This window comes from Nannospalax galili, unplaced genomic scaffold (assembly GCF_000622305.1).
Source record: "Nannospalax galili isolate Female #2095 unplaced genomic scaffold, S.galili_v1.0 scaffold126, whole genome shotgun sequence".
Taxonomy (NCBI): Eukaryota; Metazoa; Chordata; class Mammalia; order Rodentia; family Spalacidae; genus Nannospalax; species Nannospalax galili.
The window spans coordinates 1,204,604-1,226,869 of NW_008355275.1; the positions used below are offsets into that span (position 1 = coordinate 1,204,604).

The 22,266-nt window shown below is 38.9% G+C and overlaps 1 protein-coding gene across 7 annotated transcripts in view; it reads left to right on the forward strand.

Moving 5' to 3' along the window:
• The window catches only part of Cd44 (CD44 molecule (Indian blood group)), a 91,944-nt gene that overhangs the window by 45,738 nt on the left and 23,940 nt on the right, over nucleotides 1–22,266 (forward strand). For 2 of the 7 annotated variants that reach the window (XM_008852372.3, XM_029555708.1), the window contains exons 4-10: nucleotides 823–891; nucleotides 3,415–3,636; nucleotides 11,632–11,757; nucleotides 14,183–14,296; nucleotides 14,760–14,876; nucleotides 18,088–18,216; nucleotides 19,649–19,774. In XM_008852372.3, coding sequence (XP_008850594.1) covers nucleotides 823–891; nucleotides 3,415–3,636; nucleotides 11,632–11,757; nucleotides 14,183–14,296; nucleotides 14,760–14,876; nucleotides 18,088–18,216; nucleotides 19,649–19,774 — 903 coding nt within the window. The remainder of the gene's footprint in view (nucleotides 1–822; nucleotides 892–3,414; nucleotides 3,637–11,631; nucleotides 11,758–14,182; nucleotides 14,297–14,759; nucleotides 14,877–18,087; nucleotides 18,217–19,648; nucleotides 19,775–22,266) is intronic. The other 5 variants (XM_029555709.1, XM_008852377.3, XM_029555707.1 and 2 more) reach the window with 4 other exon arrangements.

The window sequence follows — 22,266 nt, forward strand, 5'->3', positions numbered from 1 at the left end:
TATCTGGGATACAAATGATTTTCTTGTGATACTTTATATATCTCTTTTGTTTTCCTTTTCTTCTTCTTTTTTTTTGGTCTGTTTTTTTTTTTTTTTGTAGCCCCAGCTGGCCTGGAATTCGCTATGTAGATCAGTCTGGCCTTGAACTCCCAGAGATTTGTGTCTCCTGAGTGCAGAGATTAAAGGCATGCACCACCACACCCAACCTATACATTTCTTTATTTAAAATTTTTTACACTGATTTCAGATTATTTTTACAATGAAAATATGTTTTCAGAATCCTCTCTACTGCTGTGCTTCATTAGAGAAGGATTGAAATCTTAAACCTGAAACATGCAAGTTCCACAATGCCTGAGGGATAGTGTGTGTGTGTGTGTGTGTGTGTGTGTGTGTGTGTCTGTCTGTCTGTCTGTCTGTCTCTCCTTGCTCCTTTTTTTCTTTCTTCTTCCTTTCTTCTTTCTTACCTTCGTTCCCCAGTCCTTCCTATCCTTCTTCCCTCCCTCCTTCCCTCCACCTCCATCTTGCATTGTAGCCCAGTCTGACTTCCCTGGCTCTGGGATTACAGGCGCCACCACATCTGACCTAGAACACACACATTTCTTAATAAATGAAGTTGTAGAAGTGAGAATAGAAAGTTTCCAGGAATTTTTAAATTAAAAATATAACGTATCACAAAGGACAGAGAAGTCCTTCACAGACTTACCAAGTTTCATGAAAAAAATTATTTAAGACAAGTTATAGTACAACTCTATACTAACTGACTAAGACAGATTAACTGTGAGTTCTTTTTAAAAAATGTCATACTTTTTTCCTTTGCTATAGCTCCTCTTGAAGAAGACTGTACATCAGTCACAGACCTGCCCAATTCCTTCGATGGACTAGTTACCATAAGTATGTATCTCTTCTTATCTCTGACTTTTCTTATTCTTGGGAAAGACACCTGGTATGTTCTCTTTAGTTTATAGTTAAGTAGAATGTTAATTCCCTTCCCTAAGGTTAGGGAAGGTTGGCTATGATTTAATATTCCTTCCCTTTGTTATGTTGGCTTGAAACTGTTCTCTGGTTTACCCCAATTCCCTGTTCTGCAAACTTATCATTTGAAAACCACTTTCACATTTTGGGTGCCTGCCTGTGTACTTCTCAGCCCCATCATTTACTTGATAATTTTCATGCAATTGATCCATTCTCTTCTACTTAAAACACATTTATTTTTAAAAATGAATTGCAAATGGAAAACCAATATCACTTGTCATAAATAGAAGGTAATATTAAAAATCAAGTTAAACTCAAGAGTAAGCAAGTAGTATTTTTCAACTTGGGACTGTAAAAGACTGTGAACCTAAGCTGTGCTCTGTCTGATAGAGAAAGTTGGGCAGTCCTAGGGATGGGGACACCCAAATGGAAATTTTCTGATTGAACTTAACTGAAGTATTTATTGAGAGATGAATATGAAAGGATAAAGTTTTCAATATTATTTGCATTACATCTACCTCAAACCATCTTGCTTACCTATAGAAAACTGCATGTAGTACCTTAGAAGATGGAAAACTTTAGAACTTTCCAATAAATTCACCCCAGTCTTTTTTGCCTCTGAGCCTACTGTTTAGGGGAGGAAGCCCAGTGTTGAAGATGGCTGATTTCTGTTTCCTTAGAGCTAGACTCCAGAGTATGTCGCCATGATAGCAGCATAAGTAGGGAGAGCTCTTCCTGTACCCTGTAAATCCAGCCTCCCATTCTTGCATAAGGAATTTCCCTTGGCCTGTGCCCTACTCCTACAGTAGCCACAGGAGGCTTCACACCTCAGCAGCCACCATGTGAGATGTGCTATAATCTGCCTGGTTTGAAATCCCATTTCCCTGCTGCCTACATGATCTCAGGATAATAATTTCCTTTTTCCATTCTTCAGTTTTCCCATATGTATAATGACACAGCATATAGAATTATCATGCAACCCTAATGTGTTTTTTGCATGTCTGACCCATAGGAGATGTTCAAGAAGTGCCTAATTTCCATGGTTCCTGCAAAGCTCCTTTAAAGTAAATATTTGTAAAAGCTTGATCAATGATCTGAATGTTCAATGGTTTGAATGTGTCCCTCCAAAAGTTCCTATGTTGAAAACTTAACTCCCAAATCCACATGTTAATGATACTTAGAACTGGGGTCTTCGGAAGGTATTGGAATTAGATGGGGGGAAGAGAGTGAGGTCTAATGATATCAGTAGCTTTACAAGGCATGGAAGAGACCCAATCTGGCCCACTTGCTCCATCTTACCACGTGATGTTCTCTGTTCTATGGTACAGCAGGATGACCCTCAGCAGACGCCAAGCAGGTGCTGTCATTGTACTCCTTGGACCTCCACGCTGAGTTTCAAAAGCCATAAGCCAAATAGACCTCCATTCTTTATGAATTGCCTAGACTCAGGTTCAGCAACAGAGAATAGACTGCCGTGTGCTCTCCTCAGGTTTTCCTCTGCAGACATTATCAGGGTGATTGAGACTCTGGACATTTTTTTCACTCATATTCTACCAATAGTTCCATTTGAGTAAAATAGATGAGTGAAACAAGAGGACTCCTCGTCCCATCAATGTGATCAGCAGAAAATATTTTCAGCTAGGTGAATATGTGTGTAGCGGATGGCCCAGGCTCTAATGCAGCAAATCCGTTTTAAGGATGACCAATGAATTTATTCATCTGTGCTTTTCTCCTCTGTTCATCCTCACACTTGCTAATTTAAACCAAATATTCTAATCTTTGCATACATCCAAGCTTGCTAATTTCAAGGCTTAATTATACAGAGGATGGTAGGGGCTCTATCAGCATTTAGATGAACTAGTTTTCTAACTAGAAATCAGGGTTTGCATTAAATGACAAAAATTACCCCTTAGAAAGAATCCATTTCTTTATGGATTGCTAGTATATCACATTTGTGGAGATTATTGACCTACAAACTTCAAATTCTTTCTAGAGATAAATGGAACCAATAGCAACAAAAGTTACACAAACTTTAGAAGGGACAGTCAGGTGCAGAGTGAGTGAATTGTCATTTGTTGAGCCTGCACTTATTTTGACTACTGAGTTGAACATTATTTTCAATGTATCACGTAATGGTCATGCTAACTTCATTCAGAAGGTAAAATCCTTGCTTAATAGATGAGGAAAGTAAAGCTCACAGGACTGTCTAGAGCTACATGAAGCTCACATTCAAACCTGGGGAGCTTCCAGTACCTCATCTTTCTCCTCATTTCCAGAATGTTGGGGGAGGGAGTGTACATCAGTCCCCGTACCTCAGTGCTAGACAAGTAGGTGTTCTTAATGCAAACGAAAATAGCTCCTGTGTCATATGACAATCCACCATCTTTCCTAACTCAAGATATACCAGTTGTAATATTCTAAAGGTGTCTTTCTCTCTTTCAGCTATTGTCAACCGTGATGGTACCCGCTACAGCAAGAAAGGTGAATACAGAACGCACCCGGAAGACCTCGACCCCAAAAACAATATCGATGAGGACATGAGCAGTGGATCCTCCAGTGAGAAGAGCACTTCAGGAAGTTACATCTTCCACACCCACCTGCCCACTATGCACCCAACCCAAGAGGATGATGACATCTGGTTCTCCAGGAGCACCCCAGTCACCAGTAAGGAGAGAGATTCACTGTGCTTTTCCTACAGCAGTTCTTTGACAGAATGTTAATGACTCTCCAAGCAATGTACACTCCATGTTGACTAGACATCTAGATCTGAGTGACATCATTTAGGGAGGCTGGCTCCTGTGCTTTTCAGTGCTCTTGGTCAGTATGTGTTGATTCCTGCTGACTAACATATTTCTTCCCTCTGTAGCTCTGTGCTTCTTACATTGGGGTAAGAAGTGCCGTATTGAGGGGCGGGTTCCCTTAGGAAAGCTCCTCTTATTCTCTTGTTTAAGGATTTGATGATACTTCAGACTTGTTACAGAAACAATTTTCAGTGTAGTTTGTTTTCCATTCTTTGCCACTATGGGTAAATTGTTAAAGTTAGAACCACAGAGTATATGGTTCATTCCACAGGTTCCTTTTATCACCCAGTCTTTTAATGTTATGTTTTAACTTAGTTAATTCTCAAGTTTCTGATTGTGCGATATCCAGTCATTTTTATCAACCACAATTAACTAATCACTTCCTTTGTCCAAGAAAGCAAATGTGGAGGAATTTTCTGATTATGTTGGAGAAACACCTAATGCTCATTGTGTGGGGGGCAAGGCGGGTGCAACACATTCTCTGGGGCTGCAGGAATGGGAGGCTGTAAATGCTGCCTCAGATGGCTTTGGGTTTGTGTAGCTGGGATGTTGGAAAGGTGCTCACAGTTCCTCTCATCTCCTCTACTTCCTTCTGTTTTTCCTCTATGGTTTGTTTTAAAACGGATTTTCAGATCAGCTATGCGTCTTCTGTGGAACATTATTCAAACTCAAATAGGGCCACTACGTTTTCACTGGATCTCCTAGTATAGTGTGGGTTTTCTCTTCTGGCTGCAACTCCTGAGAGATGGAACTCTGGTTTCTTCAGTTTGACACAAATGTCCTTGTTTGTGATGGGGGCCTTTCTATCTTTTATCACCCAGAAGCCAGGGAAACTCCACAGCACTCTGAGCAATGTTTTACATTTCTGCTAGCAGCTTGTTGAGCCATAGGTGGGGGGATGGGGAGCATGGTGAATAGGCTCAGGGTTCTAGTCTTTTCCAGAAAATTCTTTGAAGCCTATCCAAAATGAAAAACTCAAGCAGATTCTGGGGGCTGGGAGATAGTTTAGTGGGTAAAGTGCTTCCCATGCAATCATGTGAGCCCAAGTTTGATCCCAGCATCTATGTGAAAAATCAGGTGTGGCAGCACCCGTCTGTAATCCCAGTGCATGGAATGTGAAGACAGACAGATCCCTCAAACTCACTGACCAGCCAGTCTAGCCAACCCTGTGAGCTCAAGGTTTAATGAGAGACTGTGACTCAAAAACTAAGATGGAAACTGATAGAGGAAGACTCCCAATGTCCACCTCTGGCCTCCACATGCACACACACACACACACACACACACACACACACACACACACACAGAGACGATCTGTTCAAATTGCTCATGCTCTTGCTGACTGTTGGCCTTCTGGTGGTTATGTCAGCATGTTGTTTGTAGTCTGCTGGGTAATACTTCTCACAGAGACTTCTGCAAAGCAAGCAGGTAGTAGTACTAGCTACGTGCTGCTTCTTGGATCTCTTGCCCTTCTAATGCAACTGTGTTAAAGGTGCTTATCATTGGGGTGTGCAGTTTTGTTAGATGTTGGCAAACACAGTAATTAGTGGTCTCATCAGGGATCAGAACAGGTCTCACTAAAGTCTCATTTCCCATGAAAGAAGAATCTCCTGACAAAATACATTGTGTGGGATTAGTCCAGCTGGCATTCGTGTCAATAGCCAGTGTGAAGCAGAGAGTGTTTCACATGTGCGTCATGAAAGGCAGCTAGTCCATTGTATTAGCATCCTTAGCGGTCTCCTAAGCCCTGCTCCTCTCCTACCCTAGGTATACATTTTGAGGACCTATTCTATATTGGGTCTGTTTTAACACTTGAGATCCAAAGATAAACAGATTAGAAAGTAATGTCAAAGAGAAGTCAGGGTAAGTGAGACTTTTCATTCATCCCATATTTTGTGCCTTTTCTATACCAGATACTGTTCTGGTTTCTGGAGCTTAGAGAAGAGCCTACCTTCATGGATACAACATAGTAGTTCAGAAATCAAAGAAAAGGAGCATGAGGCTTAACTAAAACGTAGCTAGGACTCACTGTGGTGGTGCCACTTTCAATCCCAGCACCTGAGAGGCAGAGGCTGGCCAGGGCTTCATAGTGAAACCCTGTCTCAAAAACAAGCAAATATACAGTTAGCTAGGAAGTAAAAGGACTAAAAGGATTTTTCTTTCCTCAGTACAAGCATTTAGTTCAGTTCCCTTTAACAGTTAAAGAGAAGAGGCTAATTTGCCCACCAAGTTCAGTCCACTCAAATGCAGCACATGGCATAACAGGGTTATCACTGATAAGCTCCTGAGTAGAACTGTATTTTCTAAGTCCAGTCAAGGAGTTTCCCAAGGCCTTATCATTGTTGGACTGAGGGTTGAGACATTGTGAGAGGGAGTGATTGCAAATTAGCATGCAATGAGCAGAGGTCAAGAGCTGAGCTGGCTGAAGACATGGAGGAGTCCTTTTTGGCTTAACTGGCTCATTTCTTCCTTAAGGGTGCTCTGCGGGTGGCGACAGGGAAAGCTAATAAGAACAACCATCTGTGTAGGGTTGGACTTCCTGCTCGTTGTTTATTATAAATGTTATTTTTGGACAAGTCCTCCTGGAGGCTTGTCACTGGCCCATTCCCACTGGTAATCTGGAATTCTCTGGAATCAAGAAGCCTAAACTAATTCAGGAAGCAAACGCCCACCTTAAGAAGCTCTATTGCCTTGTCTTCTGGGTGTCAAATGAATAAATTTTTTGATCTTACACAAGCTTATTGGGTGGGGCAAGTTGGAAACTGCTGGCAAGGCTGACACTTTTCTCATTTCCCCTCTCCTACAGCTCCTTTTGGAAAGTCGGAACTAATACCATTTCTGTGTCTCTTCTCTTGTGTGTTCATTTCTCGTGAACTTTTTTTTCTGGGGTACTGCAAAGTGAGGGTCAGAACTGTATATCCTTAATACAGCTTCTGGGGCAAGAATGGACAATCTGTGAACGCTCCCAGGGCACCTAACTAAAGGCATTGTGAGTGATTGGTTTCTACTTCTTTCTGTTCTGAACTAATGTGATCTTTATAGCTCAGACCATGTTATGCCTGTTGTTGGCATTTGTTATGTATGATGTCAGAATGTTAAACTGGATCTCACATGGGTATCAGTAAGTTCTTTAAGGTGTTCAGGAGCCACTTGGAGTAATGTGTACAAACGTGTACTCCTGAAGTATATGCACTTTTTTTTTTGGTAGAAGATAGGCTATACTTGGATTTCCAAAGAGGTGTTTGATTGAAAATATTTTCTTTTTAAAATCTTAGCTGATTCAGGCATTTATCCTGATGGCATGTGTCATTTTATTTCTGTGGGGAAACATTCTGGAAATAAATCCAACCTGAAAGTCAGATGAAAGATTTTTTTTAAATTACAAACTGTTAATATTAGGCTTTCTAAAATTTGAGTCAAGTTCAACAATTCTTTACCTTTAACAGTTCTTTGTAAGAAAGTAATAGATAAATACTTGAGAAAGCTTTATCTGTTTACACTTTAAACACACACCCTCTACAAAGTTCTTTCCGAAGTTTGAAGCTTGAGTTGAGTTTGATGAGCTTGACAACTGAAATACCAGTTGTCACAAGCTGCCGGGGTGCAATGCCAGACAGACAAAAGAGGGGCAGGCATCCTCGAAGATTCTCCAAAGAGATGAATTGAAGCAACTGTATTTTATGCTACACCAAAGACCTTCAGTTCATGGTTGAATTATGCAACCGAGAGACTGCTGAAGGCACTGAATTGATACACTAGCTTGCCTTTTGGATGTTGCCCTAAGATTCTCTGAGATGCTAAGGGCTGAAAAGATAAAACTAGACCCCAATTTCTCTTTTCTAATCCTCATTCTATAATAAATACAGAATATACTACATAGAATAGAGAGTATAGGTTTCACAGAAGGGATATCATTAAATGGTATTTTCATAATTAATCTAGTTGCCTCAACTGTGCACTTAAACAACCATGCAGCATCTCAGGAACAAAATAATTGGATGTGGTTTTGGCTTGGTAATTCACAGCCTAAGACTCAGGAGCCTACAACAGCAGCAACCACAGGTAAACGATCTTGTCTTTTGCTCATCAACTGTCCTAAGTGTTAGGTCTTGGGGTGTTAAGAAGGATATCCATCATCATGTTAAAAAATATCCTTCCTGACAGCAGATTCTGGTGCCATTTTGTTGATCACAGAAACCTGTGAATCTAAACTTCTCCTAAATGCCCTGCTTTCATTTGGTAACATGGACATAGAAATTGGAATTATTTTTCCTTTGACAAGGAAATTCATTCAGAAGATAACCTCTAGAAAGACATCTTTTGGGAGATGTGCAATCCTGTTTTCTGCTGACTAAATTATCACAGCAATAACAGAGATAAGTGATGGTTTATAGACAGGAAATATAGGCATGTTGGGACATTTTAAAAAATTACTGTAAGCTCTAGGAAATGACTCACTGCTTTATTTCAGAGTCTAGGGGTCACAAACAAGCTGTGAGGATATTTGGCTATTAGATCTCAATTTTTTTATTTGGGAGCTTTGCTTTGGGATTAGGGAAGAGACTCAGCATATAATAATGGGAACTGACGGGAATTTCTTCATTTACTAAATTACATCGATCTATGGCCATATATCTAAATAACTAGATATTATTTCTGCAGAAGGGGTGTCATTAAAATGGAAAAATGACCGTTTGTTTTGAGTAAATTTTGTCTTTCCATCTACAAACAATCGTGCAAGGAAACCCCTCTTGACTTTCTGCTGTGGTTGCTTTATTACAGTGATTAATTTGCTGAGGTGAATGGGGCGATATGGCTGAATAAAGAAAAATGCTGTTTTTACAAGTTTACAATGTTTATATTCATAGGACAGATATTGTGAAGGAAAAGGGGCTTTATGGCTGTGCTTCTTCTTGGATTATTTCTGGGCTTTCTTGACAGTTGACAAAAGAAATCTCATTGGTTTTTGTATTTAGAAATTTGCTGGTGGCTTCAACTTTCTCTATGTGAACTTACTTTACTTTGGGGGGGTCTCCTATTGTCTGATAATCCAATGCTCATCATGGTGACATAAATGGCATCCTTTGGAAGTGTTCAAATCAAGACTGTTGCTTTATTAGTGGGATCATTGGGTCACTTCATCTCTGCCTGTCTTTCCTAGTTTGTTCTACTATTTTTTAAAAAATAGGACTCAAAATGGACTGCTGTGCTTTTCAAAATACAGTGCTGATATCAAAATCACTACAGGCACTGTTGCTAGGAAATGTGCATCCTCCACAGAGGAAGCTGAAAGGCATTCCTTAGCATTCTGCTTCATGTACCATTCTCTACCACACTGGGATTCCTGTGGTTGCATGCCTATGACTTCTGGCAGAAATATCATACCCTGAACTACTGGATAATGATATTGGCTGGCCAACTTTGATTGTGTGGAGGAGCAAAGAACTTGGGTTCCTAAGAGCTGGGTATTAGAATCATAATGTTCAGATTTGGAGAGGATCTTAAATGGTCTAGTTCAATCAGTCAGTCCTTCTGATTATCTAATATTTCAGTTCAAGTATTCAGAGGAACATTACATTTCTGAAATTCCTACCACAAGTCTTAGTTTGGCCTCATAGGAAAGGAGGCAAAAATTCCATCACTTTTTTATATTATAGACTCAAAATTCAATGACAACAGCTCCTGTGATTGAGATCTCTCTGTTGCTAATTGGACTTCAAACCAGTCAGAAACTCTGTTCAGCATGAGTTTTTCATTTCTAAGATGAGAAACATGGGCCACTTGATATTTAAGGTCCTTCCACCTCTGACATTCTATGGACTTCAGTTTGGGTCCCTGAAAGAAATGGAACTTCTTTTCTTTTTATTCCTTTCTTTCTACCACTTACATCCAGTATAGACAATTCTCTGGGTAGGGAAAGAGTGAAAGCATTTCCAATGCTACTTCTTAGGAACTGATAATTAACATTTCAACAATCCAACCATGGTTACAACAGCCTTGATGACCACCCCTGAAACAGCACCCAAGAGACAAGAAGCCCAGCACTGGCTTTCATGGTTGCTTCAACCATCAGAGTCCAAGAGTCATCTTCACACAACAACAAAGATGCCTGGTAATGAGTTACAGCTGTCTATGTCATATGCTTGCTTGATAGCCTTTCATAATTCTCATGCATCTATGGGGGTGTGGTTAAAGTCTAAACTCTGTTCTGGTCTCACAAATATACATGGCAATTTAGGAAGGACCATGAGCTCTGAGAGCTGTATATTTGATTTCATATCACTAATATGTGGCTCTCTTCTTTATACTTATGGGATTGATGTAGCCCAAGAGGAGGCTACTATGAAACTGTGAAATGGGATAGATCTTTCTCAATGACGGAACAAGATTTCAACTCTGACAGAATGTTTGTGCATATTCTCAAATTACCAAAGTCGGAAACTTTTTTATGAGAACATAAAATAGCAAAGACAGAGATAATTAAATGTAGAAAATTTCTATCAATTCAATTATTCTTGGAATGGACACCGATAGTATGAAAATCAAATGGCCATTCCATAAGGTAGACTGAAATCACATCTGAAAGTCAGAAAAAGCTGTCTTAGCAAAGAGGCATCTTCTGTAACTGCTGAGAAGAGTCCAATAATCCCATTTCCTTTTCTAAGACTGCATCTAAAAGACAAGAGTAAGAAATTCCCAAAATGTGGGCTGTGGTTCACTTTCATCAATCTTTTGAGCTCTTTTGATTGACTAATAAATAACAAGAATGATGTATCTATTAGCTGACCTTTATGTTTCCTCTTTGGGAAAGTATTGTTGTAAACTGGCAGTATTCCTTGCTTCTATTTGTATTTAGAGCTTCAGAGATCTGATGCTAAAGACTGAGAAAGGGACAGACGTGTAGGTCTCTCTGTAGGTCTGCCCGCTTTTGTAAATTCTTCAGAAAAGCAAAATCTCTCCTCTTCTTCATATCCCCTTTCTAAACATGCTTTCTCTAAGGCTTTGGACTGCCCTACCACATCGTATTTCTTCACTTTTTCTCTAAAGCTTCCTTCTCCCAGCCATGTTGGCTGCCAGTCAGTCATGTGTCTGACCTCCATGCAGGCTCTAAACCTACATGGCTTCGTGGCATCTTTTCCTTCTACCCCCCATTCTCCTCCTCAAAACAGCTACTAAGATTCCCAGCTTGCCTGCCCCAAGGATTTTCCTTTAAGTTCTAATAAAATTTTCTTAACGCTTTAAAAATAAAAATACTGAGAAAGGAATTCATAGAAAGAGTGAATATGATCAAAGCACATATGCATGTTCAGAAATGTTTGAATGAAATTCCTTACTTTGTAAAATTAATGGACACTAATAAAAAGCAAAAAGAAAGAAAAACAAATGAAATCACAAATTATGGATGTAACTGTAGGATTTTAGAAGTGATTGACATGGAGTTTTTCTGGAAGTGTCCTGACAAAGCAAATAGGGGACACGTGAAACCTTTCTTTTCTATTCCTGATTTCCTAGCTAATGGAACATGCTTAGTAAACATATAAGAAAGGCATCTGAAAGCATGGGGGACTTTTCATTGGCCTTTGTTTTGTTCTTACTTCTTTGGTGGTCTAAACCCATATCTATCCTTTAAGCTGCCTTAAAGAGAATGTTGAGTTGTAAAGATCATAGTCAACTGTTTTGAGGTCTACATACTAGCTTCGGAGACAAAGACATAGGAATTTATGACACACAGCCTATTCTGTCACTTTCTTTTTAAAATCTTGGGAACTCCATTATACCTCCGATGACTGACTTTCTTCTTTTGTGAAACTGGTTGCTTGGCAGCCAGCTCAACTACTAACACAAGTCACCACAACAGGTACGGAGTCAAATACCATCTCAACAGGCTGGCAGCCAAATGAAGAAAATGAAGACGAAAGAGAAAAATACGTCAGTTTTTCTGGATCAGGCATTGATGATGATGAAGATTTTATCACCAGCACCAGTAAGAATAATCAATTACAGTACAACCATTTATGCAAGGCTTATTGATTAACCTGAGTGACACCTAATTGTATTTCTCTTAGGAAGCAGTTGATGTGAAGAATAAGTGAACCTATGATTACACCTTAGTTCTACTCTGATAAGATTGTGGAGGAGAAAACAAAATGTTGTGAATGAAAACTAAAACATATTTGAAGGAGTACTGGGCAAAACAATTCATAAAGTTTCAGATACCTTATATTCTTCCTGTTCTGTAATCATTGATGCCTACTCTTGCAGATTCTCTTTGAATTATCAAGTGTTGCCAGGGAATGACATATTAAAACCCAACAACAGCTTGACTGTGTATCTGCTATGCCAGATGCTAGAAACACAAAGATGGGAAAACCGGAGCCTTTGCATATAAGAAACTCACAGACTATTGGGGTAGATATGAATGTTTGTCAGAGGGTATTAATTAAAGATTGTATACAATCCTAAATTGAAACCTTAGCAGGTCCTAGAATGGATTAAAAAATAGAAGTCAGAACTCAAGAACTATCTTAGTTAATCTAAACTTGGCTGAGATTAAAGGCACAACAAACTTTCCTGGCACCAGTGTAACAGAAAGACAGTGAAAGCAAGAATAAATACCCGCTTAGCTTTAAAAAGAATACCAATTGTTAAAATCAAACAGTGTAACCACTACATAATCATATCTAAATTTGTTAAAGTTATTCAACTTTTAAAGAACAATGAGATGGAAATTCTGCAGAAAAATATCCCATTCTACCAGGTGACTGACTTTCCCATACTTACTTGTGATAATCTAAGATTTTGCTGGACAGAGATGAGGCTCATAAACCTGATTCAATTAAATATTTGATAAAGGGTTTTGGGTGCTGCATGAGCGATCCCAGACAATAAGAGTTCTGTCTATCTCATTAAAATGTGAGGGTTTCATCCCCAAATGAATAGCACCTAGGGAGGGAAGGATCTGAAAATAGCTTATGCCTTGAAGGTATCACATATATGGAATTGATAAAGCAAATACTCGAAATGAACTAAATATTCCTACATGTAAACTTTTATTCCTTGGGATGAATGCTTTTGCAGCACTTAGGAACTTTAGAAAGAATCCAAAGCACCTAAACACAGGACATTATGGTTACAATGTCCCTTGGATTCAGGATGTGGTTTAGCCTTCCTTGTAGGTGGGCCCTTCAGTATTGGTATCTTCTTGATACTTGAGAAACTCAATTCCTTGGATGGCAACCCCCTTCCCCCCCAAAGAAAACCCATTTGCAAATAAGCTGGGTGATCAAACTCCAGGGAAAAAGTTCTCCTGCCAGTTTTGTTTTTTTTTTTCCTATCTTTATAGCATATTTTCCAGTTTCAGTTTGCTTTTCTGCCTAGATCTGTGCCTTTTAATTCAACAGGGTGCCCTCTTTGTCCTGGAAGCTTGGGAACTACCACTTTTTATGTTTATTTAGAATGTGGTTAGTATTCTAAACTTGACTTTCTTAACTCATGAAATAGTTTTATATTATTTGGGTATCAGAATGAAGTTTGAAAGAAGATGGACTTGTAAATAACATTTTCAAAAAAGATATTGTTCTGATTTTGTCATGATCTTTCTGTTAGACGCACGTCCTGTTCCAGTCCTCCTATTTTGCATGATGCCAGGTCACTGGTGAATTAACATCCGCCTTTTTGTCCAATGTGCTTCTCTGATGGTGGTTGGTTACCTCTGGCCCTTTTTTATTAAATATATTCATCTTGATCTTCTTTCACTGGCTGTGAATGGCTTGCTTATGAAATATTCTGCACTTAGATGAAAACCTTATGGGTGTTTGGTATGTGTTGAGAACTAAGTAGCTAAGTAGACGGCTCTACTAAGCAGAGATTCTTTCTCAGAAATGCCTACAAAAAAATCTTTGGTTCTTCACATTGTTTCTTTCTCCAGAAAAATTACTAGCAAAATATTACTCACTGTAGTATAACTCAGTTATCTACCTCTTCAGCTTAAGGATCTACAGGTAACACACCTGCCAGTGACACCAACTCCTTGTGCTTTCAAGTGCAGAGTGCTGTTACAGTCTGCATGGATGAGCAAAACTCTGAAGTCTTTGGTCATCTTTGGTGAAGGGCTAGTGCTTTCAAAGCTGTTCTACTGCCACAGCCTCTTTGACTATTTTCTCCAGAAGATCTCATGTTCTGAACCCCAAGGTATTCTATGACAGAATGCAAAGGACATTGAGATGCAAAACAGTATGGTGGATGAAGCCGAAGCACTCGCTCCTTTCCCTCCATTTCTACGCAACCATCTATATATCCTTGTATAGATGAGCTGGTGTGTAGACTACAGAAGAGAGAAGTGTGCAAAGCAAGGAGCAAAAGCTGAAGAAATAACATTTTCCTAATTGCTTCAATCATCATTATCACAGTTTCATCCACTCCACGGGTTTCTGACCACACAAAACAGAACCAGGATTGGACCCAGTGGAGACCAAGCCCTTCAAATCCAGAAGTACTGCTTCAGACAACCAACAGGATCACTGGTAATGAGTTATGCACATTTAATTAAAGATACTTTCTTCTCAAAGCCTGTGATGCTATGAAGGTCAAACACTGGGACACAGTGGGAAATTTAATTAATGTCTCATCACACATCTTTAGTGAGCTTTCATGAAGATATTCTATTCCCTATGGGAGTCATGTATCAATCATGCCACTTGGGCACAAGGTATTTCATATCAATTTGTTGTAAAAATGATTATGTTTGAATGGTTTATGGTACTGTCTCTGATGAGATCATTATGGGGGTATAACAGTCTCAAAGAAATTTTGTGCTCATTCATTTTCTCTTGGGACAGATTAATGAAATCACTCATGTTTATTGAAAGTGTTCAGAGGTAGTGTTTAGGCATAGAACCAGTAGATAGCAGTCACTTTAGTGAAAGAAGAAAATCATTAAAGACTGTTTGATAAATATCATACTGTACTTAACCATCATCACAACAGATGTAGACAGAAACAGCACCATTGCTCATGGAGAAAACCAGACCCAGGAACCACAGCCTCCTTTCATTCACCATGAGCATCAGGATGAAGAGGAAACCCCTCAGGCTCCAAGTTCAAGTAAGAAGGATGATGGTCTGCAGTTCTTGTTTACCCAGGTTACTGGATGTTGCTTAGCTGTTGGCTACTTCTTTTGTCTCTGCACAATAATTTTGTTTTCATGTGTGGAACTTGAAAGGGGCCAACGCTGCATGTAACTCTTAGAAATTCAAAGAAAAATGCCAACTTGTTCAGCATGCTGAGATGCTGTTTTTGTGTTAATGATTCCTAAAGGCTTTATTTGGATGGTTCTTGGGTGGTTCATGTGTGCTTATGGCAATTTGGGGGGAGTATGTTCTTCAGGTATCGGTAAGAAGGGCCTGGAGGGAAAGGTTCACAGGTAGAAAGATCTTTGGAATCTTCATCTTCTGATATACCCAGTTTCTTTCTTACATTCTCTTCCTCTCTCTGATAGAATAGCATCACTTATATCTTTGGTAGACAGTGAGTAGCTCATATGGTCTCTATTCAAACTCTAAGCCACTCTTCTGTTCTAAAATTCAAGGTAACAGGAAAGGCTTTGCTGCTCTTACCATTATTTCTACTTATGCACAAATATCTCAGGTTGTCTAAAAATAATCTCAAGTTTCACCACTGGACTATGAAGAGAGGACAAGAAAAAAAGGAAAAGTGAGATGTATTCTTTCCTTTGTGTCTCTGAGAGATGCTTATCTTATTTGGAATAAAGTAAACTGTTATTTGAGATAACAGCTTGTAGCATTTTAAAAAATGTGATTCAACCACTACTTTCACTCCTAAGGGAAAAATGTGAGAAACAGATACTTAGGAACCAAAGGAGTCTGGAATCCTTGATTTGATGGATGTGTTCAAACAATCAAAGAAAAGTTTAAAACATAGGACATGTCCTGAAAGTTCAACAGGAATTACATCCGATTACTTACACCAATAGATTTGATGAATGCATAAAGTTAGGGACTGAGTTTGCGAAGTATTCTGAAAGAGGAACAAAATAGAGAGGAAAATATAGTCTTTCAGAATTGAACTTATTCCCAGTCCCCTTGGGTTCTAACAATATCTTATAGATTATTATAAAAAAAAAAGGGGGGGGTGTGCTTAAGCAGAAAACTGCTTAAGAGGCTTGGAATTAATGAATCCAGTGTCAAAATATGACAGTTTGGGGGCATCGTTAACTAAGGAATATTTGAGAATCCAGATATAGTTAACAGAGAGATGGCATCAGCAATGCTTGCAAAATTTCAGATTGGTGACCTCTAGGCTCTATCAGTAGACGTTACAACTTCTGAAAGAGAGTCAGCCTTCACAGTTTGCAATAGAAATCCTAGATTCTGTTAACTCCTTCTAGACTAACTGAAAACATCAGGGAGTGATGAGCACTTGAAGGGTCTTTCTGCTTATATAAGAAATACAGCAGGAATGCAATGTGTGTGTTTATGAGCTCATAAACATACTTCTTTACTTTTCAAACTTTGAGTAACATGGCAGTCTTTTTTTTAGTTTTTCATTTTTGATCATTATATTCAGAGGTTTTTCTAATTTAATTATTTTATAAACTTTATTTTAACCAATGAGAACAATATTTAAGATTTTGGTTTTCCTTCCTTTGATCAGTTAATCCCAAATGAAAAGGTAAAAATAGCATGAATTTCATTTTTATTGAAATTTTTGTGTATTTCATAAAGAACAGCCCAATCATCTTTATGCTCCCATCCCCACTGGCACCCTCCCATAGCCTCCCTCCCATACCCCCTCACTGGAGCCCATGTACTCGGTCATCCCTGTTAAGGCCCACTGGGTCATCAGTGTCCCCAACCATTCCCCGGTGCAAATCTAGATAGTAAGCCTATCTAGAGTCCCTTGTTTTAGGAAGATCAGCTCTTCTTCATCTAGCAGCAATCAGTTGCCAACATTCCTTTAGATATGATTGGGGTCTGCTGTTCATTTTCCCAGTTCTATGCTGGGTTATTGTCTGCCTGAGTTTGCATGGGACTTGTGTATGCTGACACCATTGCCACAGAATCATATGAGCAGGTTCCCAGGAGCTTGCAGGACTCTATTTCCATATGGTAATGCATCTTTTCCCTAGCTCTTATAATCTTTCTGCCCCCTCTTCTACAATGGTCCCTGAGCCTTGGGTGGGTGAAGTTTAATAAAGGGGTCCTGTCCAAGGATCATCATTCAGCAGACTCTTGATCTGTACACTTTGGCTATTTGTGACCTTTTGTATTCCCGGCCCTCCACTCCACTGCATGAGGAAGCTTCATTATTGAGAACTGAGAGATTCGTTAGTGTCCTCTTCTTATCCCTGTTCTATGAGTTTCACTTTAAAAATGAATTTACCATTGTAAAATCACAAACATCATTTTATAAAATAATGAAGTGCAATGAATTTTATAAAGCATGAAAATTAATTTGATATGGCAATTTATAAGCTCTAATTTTCGTAGTGAGCCAGAAATTTGCTGTGAGTTGCTATAAATGAAAATATCAGTGGCTTTTTGACTTTTCTAGAATGCACCCTGGTGGGGTTTCATTCCATTCATTTTCGTCTTTGTAGAACAAAGCTTGAAGAATTAAGCCTGCCTTACACTGTTATTATTTATATAATGCCCCACTGGCTCACGTAGTTTTTCTGCCGTTGAATTAACTTTGTTAAGATGTGACTCTAGCAATTTTACATGTCCCTTGACACAACATCTAGCAGGTCTGTGTAGTAACATCCTAGGCATCCCAACAACAACTGGCATGCTGGTACATTTCTCGTGAGTGTGATTATAGGTTATGTGACCCGTTTGAGAAATTGTCCCACTGTAAATATTGTTGTGAGTTGTTATGCAATATATTCCCCCTAGAAAGTCACTGTAACAAAGAGGTTATTCTTTGAACAAAAGCTCTACTAGGGTATGTGAGGCCATAGACTATAGTAAAGATTGATGTTGGGAGTCCATAGGCTAGGGTCCAGTCCTGACTTTGTGCTATTCTAACAACATGATTTTCAGCAAATAAAAATCTTTGGGGCCTAGTTTTCTCTTCTGGAAAACTGAAGATTGAATATTTTGTTTCTAATATCACTTTCAGAATACCAGTGGCTTATGTCTCTCTCTCTCTCTCTCTCTCTCTCTCTCTCTCTCTCTCTCTCTGTTCATTACACATCAATTTGTCTCTCTCTAGGTCCTTAAAACAAAAAGGTATATAACAGGGGTTTGTTGAGGAACTTAGACAATTATGGCTTACATTGGTGTTTTCCTCACAGCCTGGGCAACTCCTAGTAGGACAACAGAAGAAACAGCTACACAGAAAGACAAGTGGTTTGGGAACGGATGGCATGGGAGATATCCCCAAACACCAAGTGAAGACTCCCATGCAACAGCAGGGACAACTGGTAATGGATGGTTGAACAGGCAAATATGGGTGGATACTGTCTTTTGAATTAAATGTTGCGCATTAAGGACTCTGCACAAAAGAACGCTGAAGGAATTATCATAAGGTATTAGGTTTCTTAAGAAATCATATTGAAGTCAATGTAGACCCAAACTTAAGATGCTCCTAACAAGTCCCCTGGCCAGGCATAGATAGAAACACATAAAAGAAACAGGTAATTTGTTACTTAGTGCATCACTTTCAGACCTAGTTTTAGGCATTTCCCAGTGAGACTGACACAGAGACTCTAATGAAAAACTCATTTTTGTTTTGTAAAAGTACTTACTATATAATTTGAGTCTGCCTTTATAATTCTGTGAAACACTAGGCTTATAAGACAGAATTTTATCGGAACTCCAGTGTTTGAAAAATGCATCCAAGTATTATGAAAAAAAAATGGCACCTGTCTGATGTCCTCTGACTTTTTGTTCATGTCTGTTAGACAATATCTTCTTGAGTGTATGGCTGCTTTCTCTCATTTATAAATAAGCCATCTTCTCCATCCTTATATTGTGGGGCTGTGAAAAATAAACTTAAATCTCTGAGGGATGCCAGCTGATAACTTGTCTCTGCATCTCCTGTGCGTGATTCTTTTGTCTGTGTGACTTAAGCATTGAGATTCATCCTGCCGTGTAAATGGTGTGAATTCTACATTCTTGCGGGTATCAGTAGGAAATATCTCCATGTTTCCATCTGCAATATAGAATACAATGCGTAAAACCCTTTCCAGTGCATGGCAGATTGTAAATTAATGGCCAGTAGAACAATGGATTCAGTGACTAGTTCTGTGGTGCATTTGTTGCTAAGGGATGCTATTGCAACCTTGCTTCCTGTACTTCTCCATTGACAAGGAATCAACCAAAGGCATAAACTACATGCTCATACGTCATTTATGCCCTAAACTCATTATCAGAAGGTAATGCTTCTAATGGACCCCATTCATGCTTTTGTGATGAGTGGCACTTTCTTTCGTACTCATCACTTGGGAAGCTCTTACCTGATGCTAGCTCCTTGTGCATTTCGCTGGGATGCGGTTGATTCAGAATGACATCATGCTCTTGAGCTCTTGTACTTACTTCTTTAGGGAACTGTGGCAGCATGCATTAAGAACCGCTTCTTCATTTTCCCTTGATGCCTACATCTCATTCACTATCCGCTGCAGTGCTATGTGTCCTCCAGCTCACATGCTGATTGCCAAGTGAATGAGCATAAGTGAAGCCAAGTCTGGGAAAGCATTTCTGAATTGACGCAACTTATTTGCTCTCAGTAATAGAAAGGTAGTTTCATTGTCTTGTGTAGAGAATAAAGTCTTTTTTTTTAAAAAAATCACTCTATCTATCCCTGGCCATATGTCAACTAACACTTTGATAACTGTTTGAACTGCATGGTCACAGCAGCCTCAGTCCACAACCATCCAAGTCAAAGGATGACAACACAGAGTCAAGAGGATGTTTCCTGGACTGATTTCTTCAACCCAATCTCACATCCAATGGGACAAGGTCATCAAACGGAAAGGATGGGTAATAACCTCTGAGAATTTTTAATATATTGTGTTTCTTAGAATCAATTCAATGATTTCTCCCCCTTGAAATTGATTTTAAAATCCCCTGTTGATTTTAGATCAATCTATTTTCATAGGGAATTGGACGTTTCTTCAAAAAGTAGTTTGATGATAGGAGCTAGTAGGACTTGAAGTTCTGGCCAGAGAATGAAAAGTTTGGCAGGAAGATTAAAGAATAATAGTTTTAGGCTAATAAGTTATTTTTTCTAAGGGAGGTGTGGCTACTTTTTTTAAAGATGACCTCACTATGTAGCCCAGGCTGGCCTTGAACTCTTGATGATCCTCTTGCCTCAGCCTCCTTCCTGTGTGCTGGGATTGCATGCAAGTACTACTATGCTCAGCCAAGGAAGAGGGTATTCTTAAGATTTCCTTACCTTCTAAGTACAAGAATTGCAAGAGAAAAACAAATAGTGGGTTCAGTGACTGTCTCCATTATGGATTCAAAGATATAACTTGTCTTTGATAGAGACATCTAGGAGGCCAAATATTGGTGAGTAGTTATTGCAAATAAGTAACTTAATAATTTAAAATTATTTCTTCTTGCCACATTTAGGGATAATATGGTACTCAGGGACTTAGGATTTAGGCTATTCTTGGCCCTCCTTGACGTTTGTGAATTTAATGGGTAATCTACTTTTACATGTGATAGAATTCCTATTTTCCTGATACCTCTCATTGTTTTTTATTTGTTTATTTTTGCCTTTTTGAGACAGAGTCTCCCTTTAGTCTGGGCTAGCCTGGAACTTGCTAGGCAGACCAGGCTGGCCTTTACCTTACAGAGGTGTACCTGCCTCTGCCTCAGGAGTGCTGGGATTAAGGGCCTGGCTAATGCCTTTCATTCTTTACTCTTGAGCAACTTAAAAAGAAAGGACAAAATATATTAGTTGTAGTTTTTCAAGAAAGGAACATTATGAATTATTTGACCAGTTTTTATATTTAAAAAGGATTTTCTCCCATTGTAACAGTGCAGGTAGCTTCAGAGAGACATCAAGAATTGGTAGCCTGTGGTGCCCCTCTCCTCTCAGTATTAAATAAGTTCAAGAATCCATGTTCTCCACTATACCCTGATTAAAGTTAGTTTTTTAAAACAAATTTTTTTGATCACCAAAATGTAACATTCAAAAATAATCAATATAGGGTATAAGCTTTCAGTGAATTTTCACTTATATATATTTTCTGGATGTAAATCACCAGTCATATGCACAACACACATTGATGTGGGTTCTGAGAACACAGTGAATATGTCTCCATACTGGAAAACTGCAAAATTATCTCCAAAATAAATCCAACAACTTCTATGATTTGATTTATGTAGAATACTCTATCTTATCTAAATATTATTGATCAGATAGCCCTTAAACTGCAATGTGTATGAACTAACCACTAACGTCCTTATGGAAACACAAGGATATATAATTCGCAGCCATGCTTGGAAGAAACTTAAGTTAGGTGGCAAAAGAAAATATTTAGCAGCAAAATAGATCTAACAGCATGAATCAGTGATGGATGCAAAATTCACATTGCCAATAATAAATTAACACTATAGAAATTTAGAAGACGCTGCACCCTCCAGAGACCATTAGACAACCAGGGATTGGATCTGATTTTTGAAAATTACAAAACCTAGGTAGTCAGAGAAAGGAAGTAAGCAGAATGTTTTCCAAAAAGGAGATTCATGTAAGCAGAGCCACAAATGAAGGAAAACTAAGGGATGGGCACATCACTGTGAGTGTATCGAAGTGTACTAAAAGGGAAGGGAGTTTGAATGGCTAGGTTGGGATTACTATATTGAGTTACTTAAGTGCCACAGGCAAACCTAGCACATATTTTCCTGTCCTTGGTTTCTAGGGGGCTCTGAAGATAGCCATTGTGGAAAAGCCAGGCCAGTGAAAGAACTTCAAAATATTATTAGCTTTCCAACTTGAGGAAGAAACAAAGATTGCCTTTCAGGGGTGAATGCATCAAGGAAAATTAAATTAGCTTCAGCTATAGAATGACATGATAGTTCTTAAAGGATTCTACTATAAACGGAAGAATGAACACAAGTGCATAAAATTCCTTAGCAGGCAGGACTTTCTGGCCAAGTGTCCACTTTGATCTGGGATGGCTGACTTTTCTTTAAATCTGAGATTGTAGAATCAGTCACATGTTTTTGTCTAGCAGAAGTCTTGACTGCTTTTCCTTTTAGCGTGTACAGGCTGCAGAGCAGATGTGGGTGCCCCGTATTCCAGCACTTCCCACTGGAGTCATTTGGAACTGATTAGATCTCCCCAGAGGTAGTACTGTGGGTGGACTGAGTAAATCGTAGAGCCATCAGTATTGCTGGTGTTTGTAGACTGTTAGGTCTCTGTTTACACTGAACTTGTTATTTCAGCAAAATAAATCTGTGATAACCATCAAGAAACAGCATTTATGATTACTTCAGTGAAATTTCTGTACCACTCAACACTA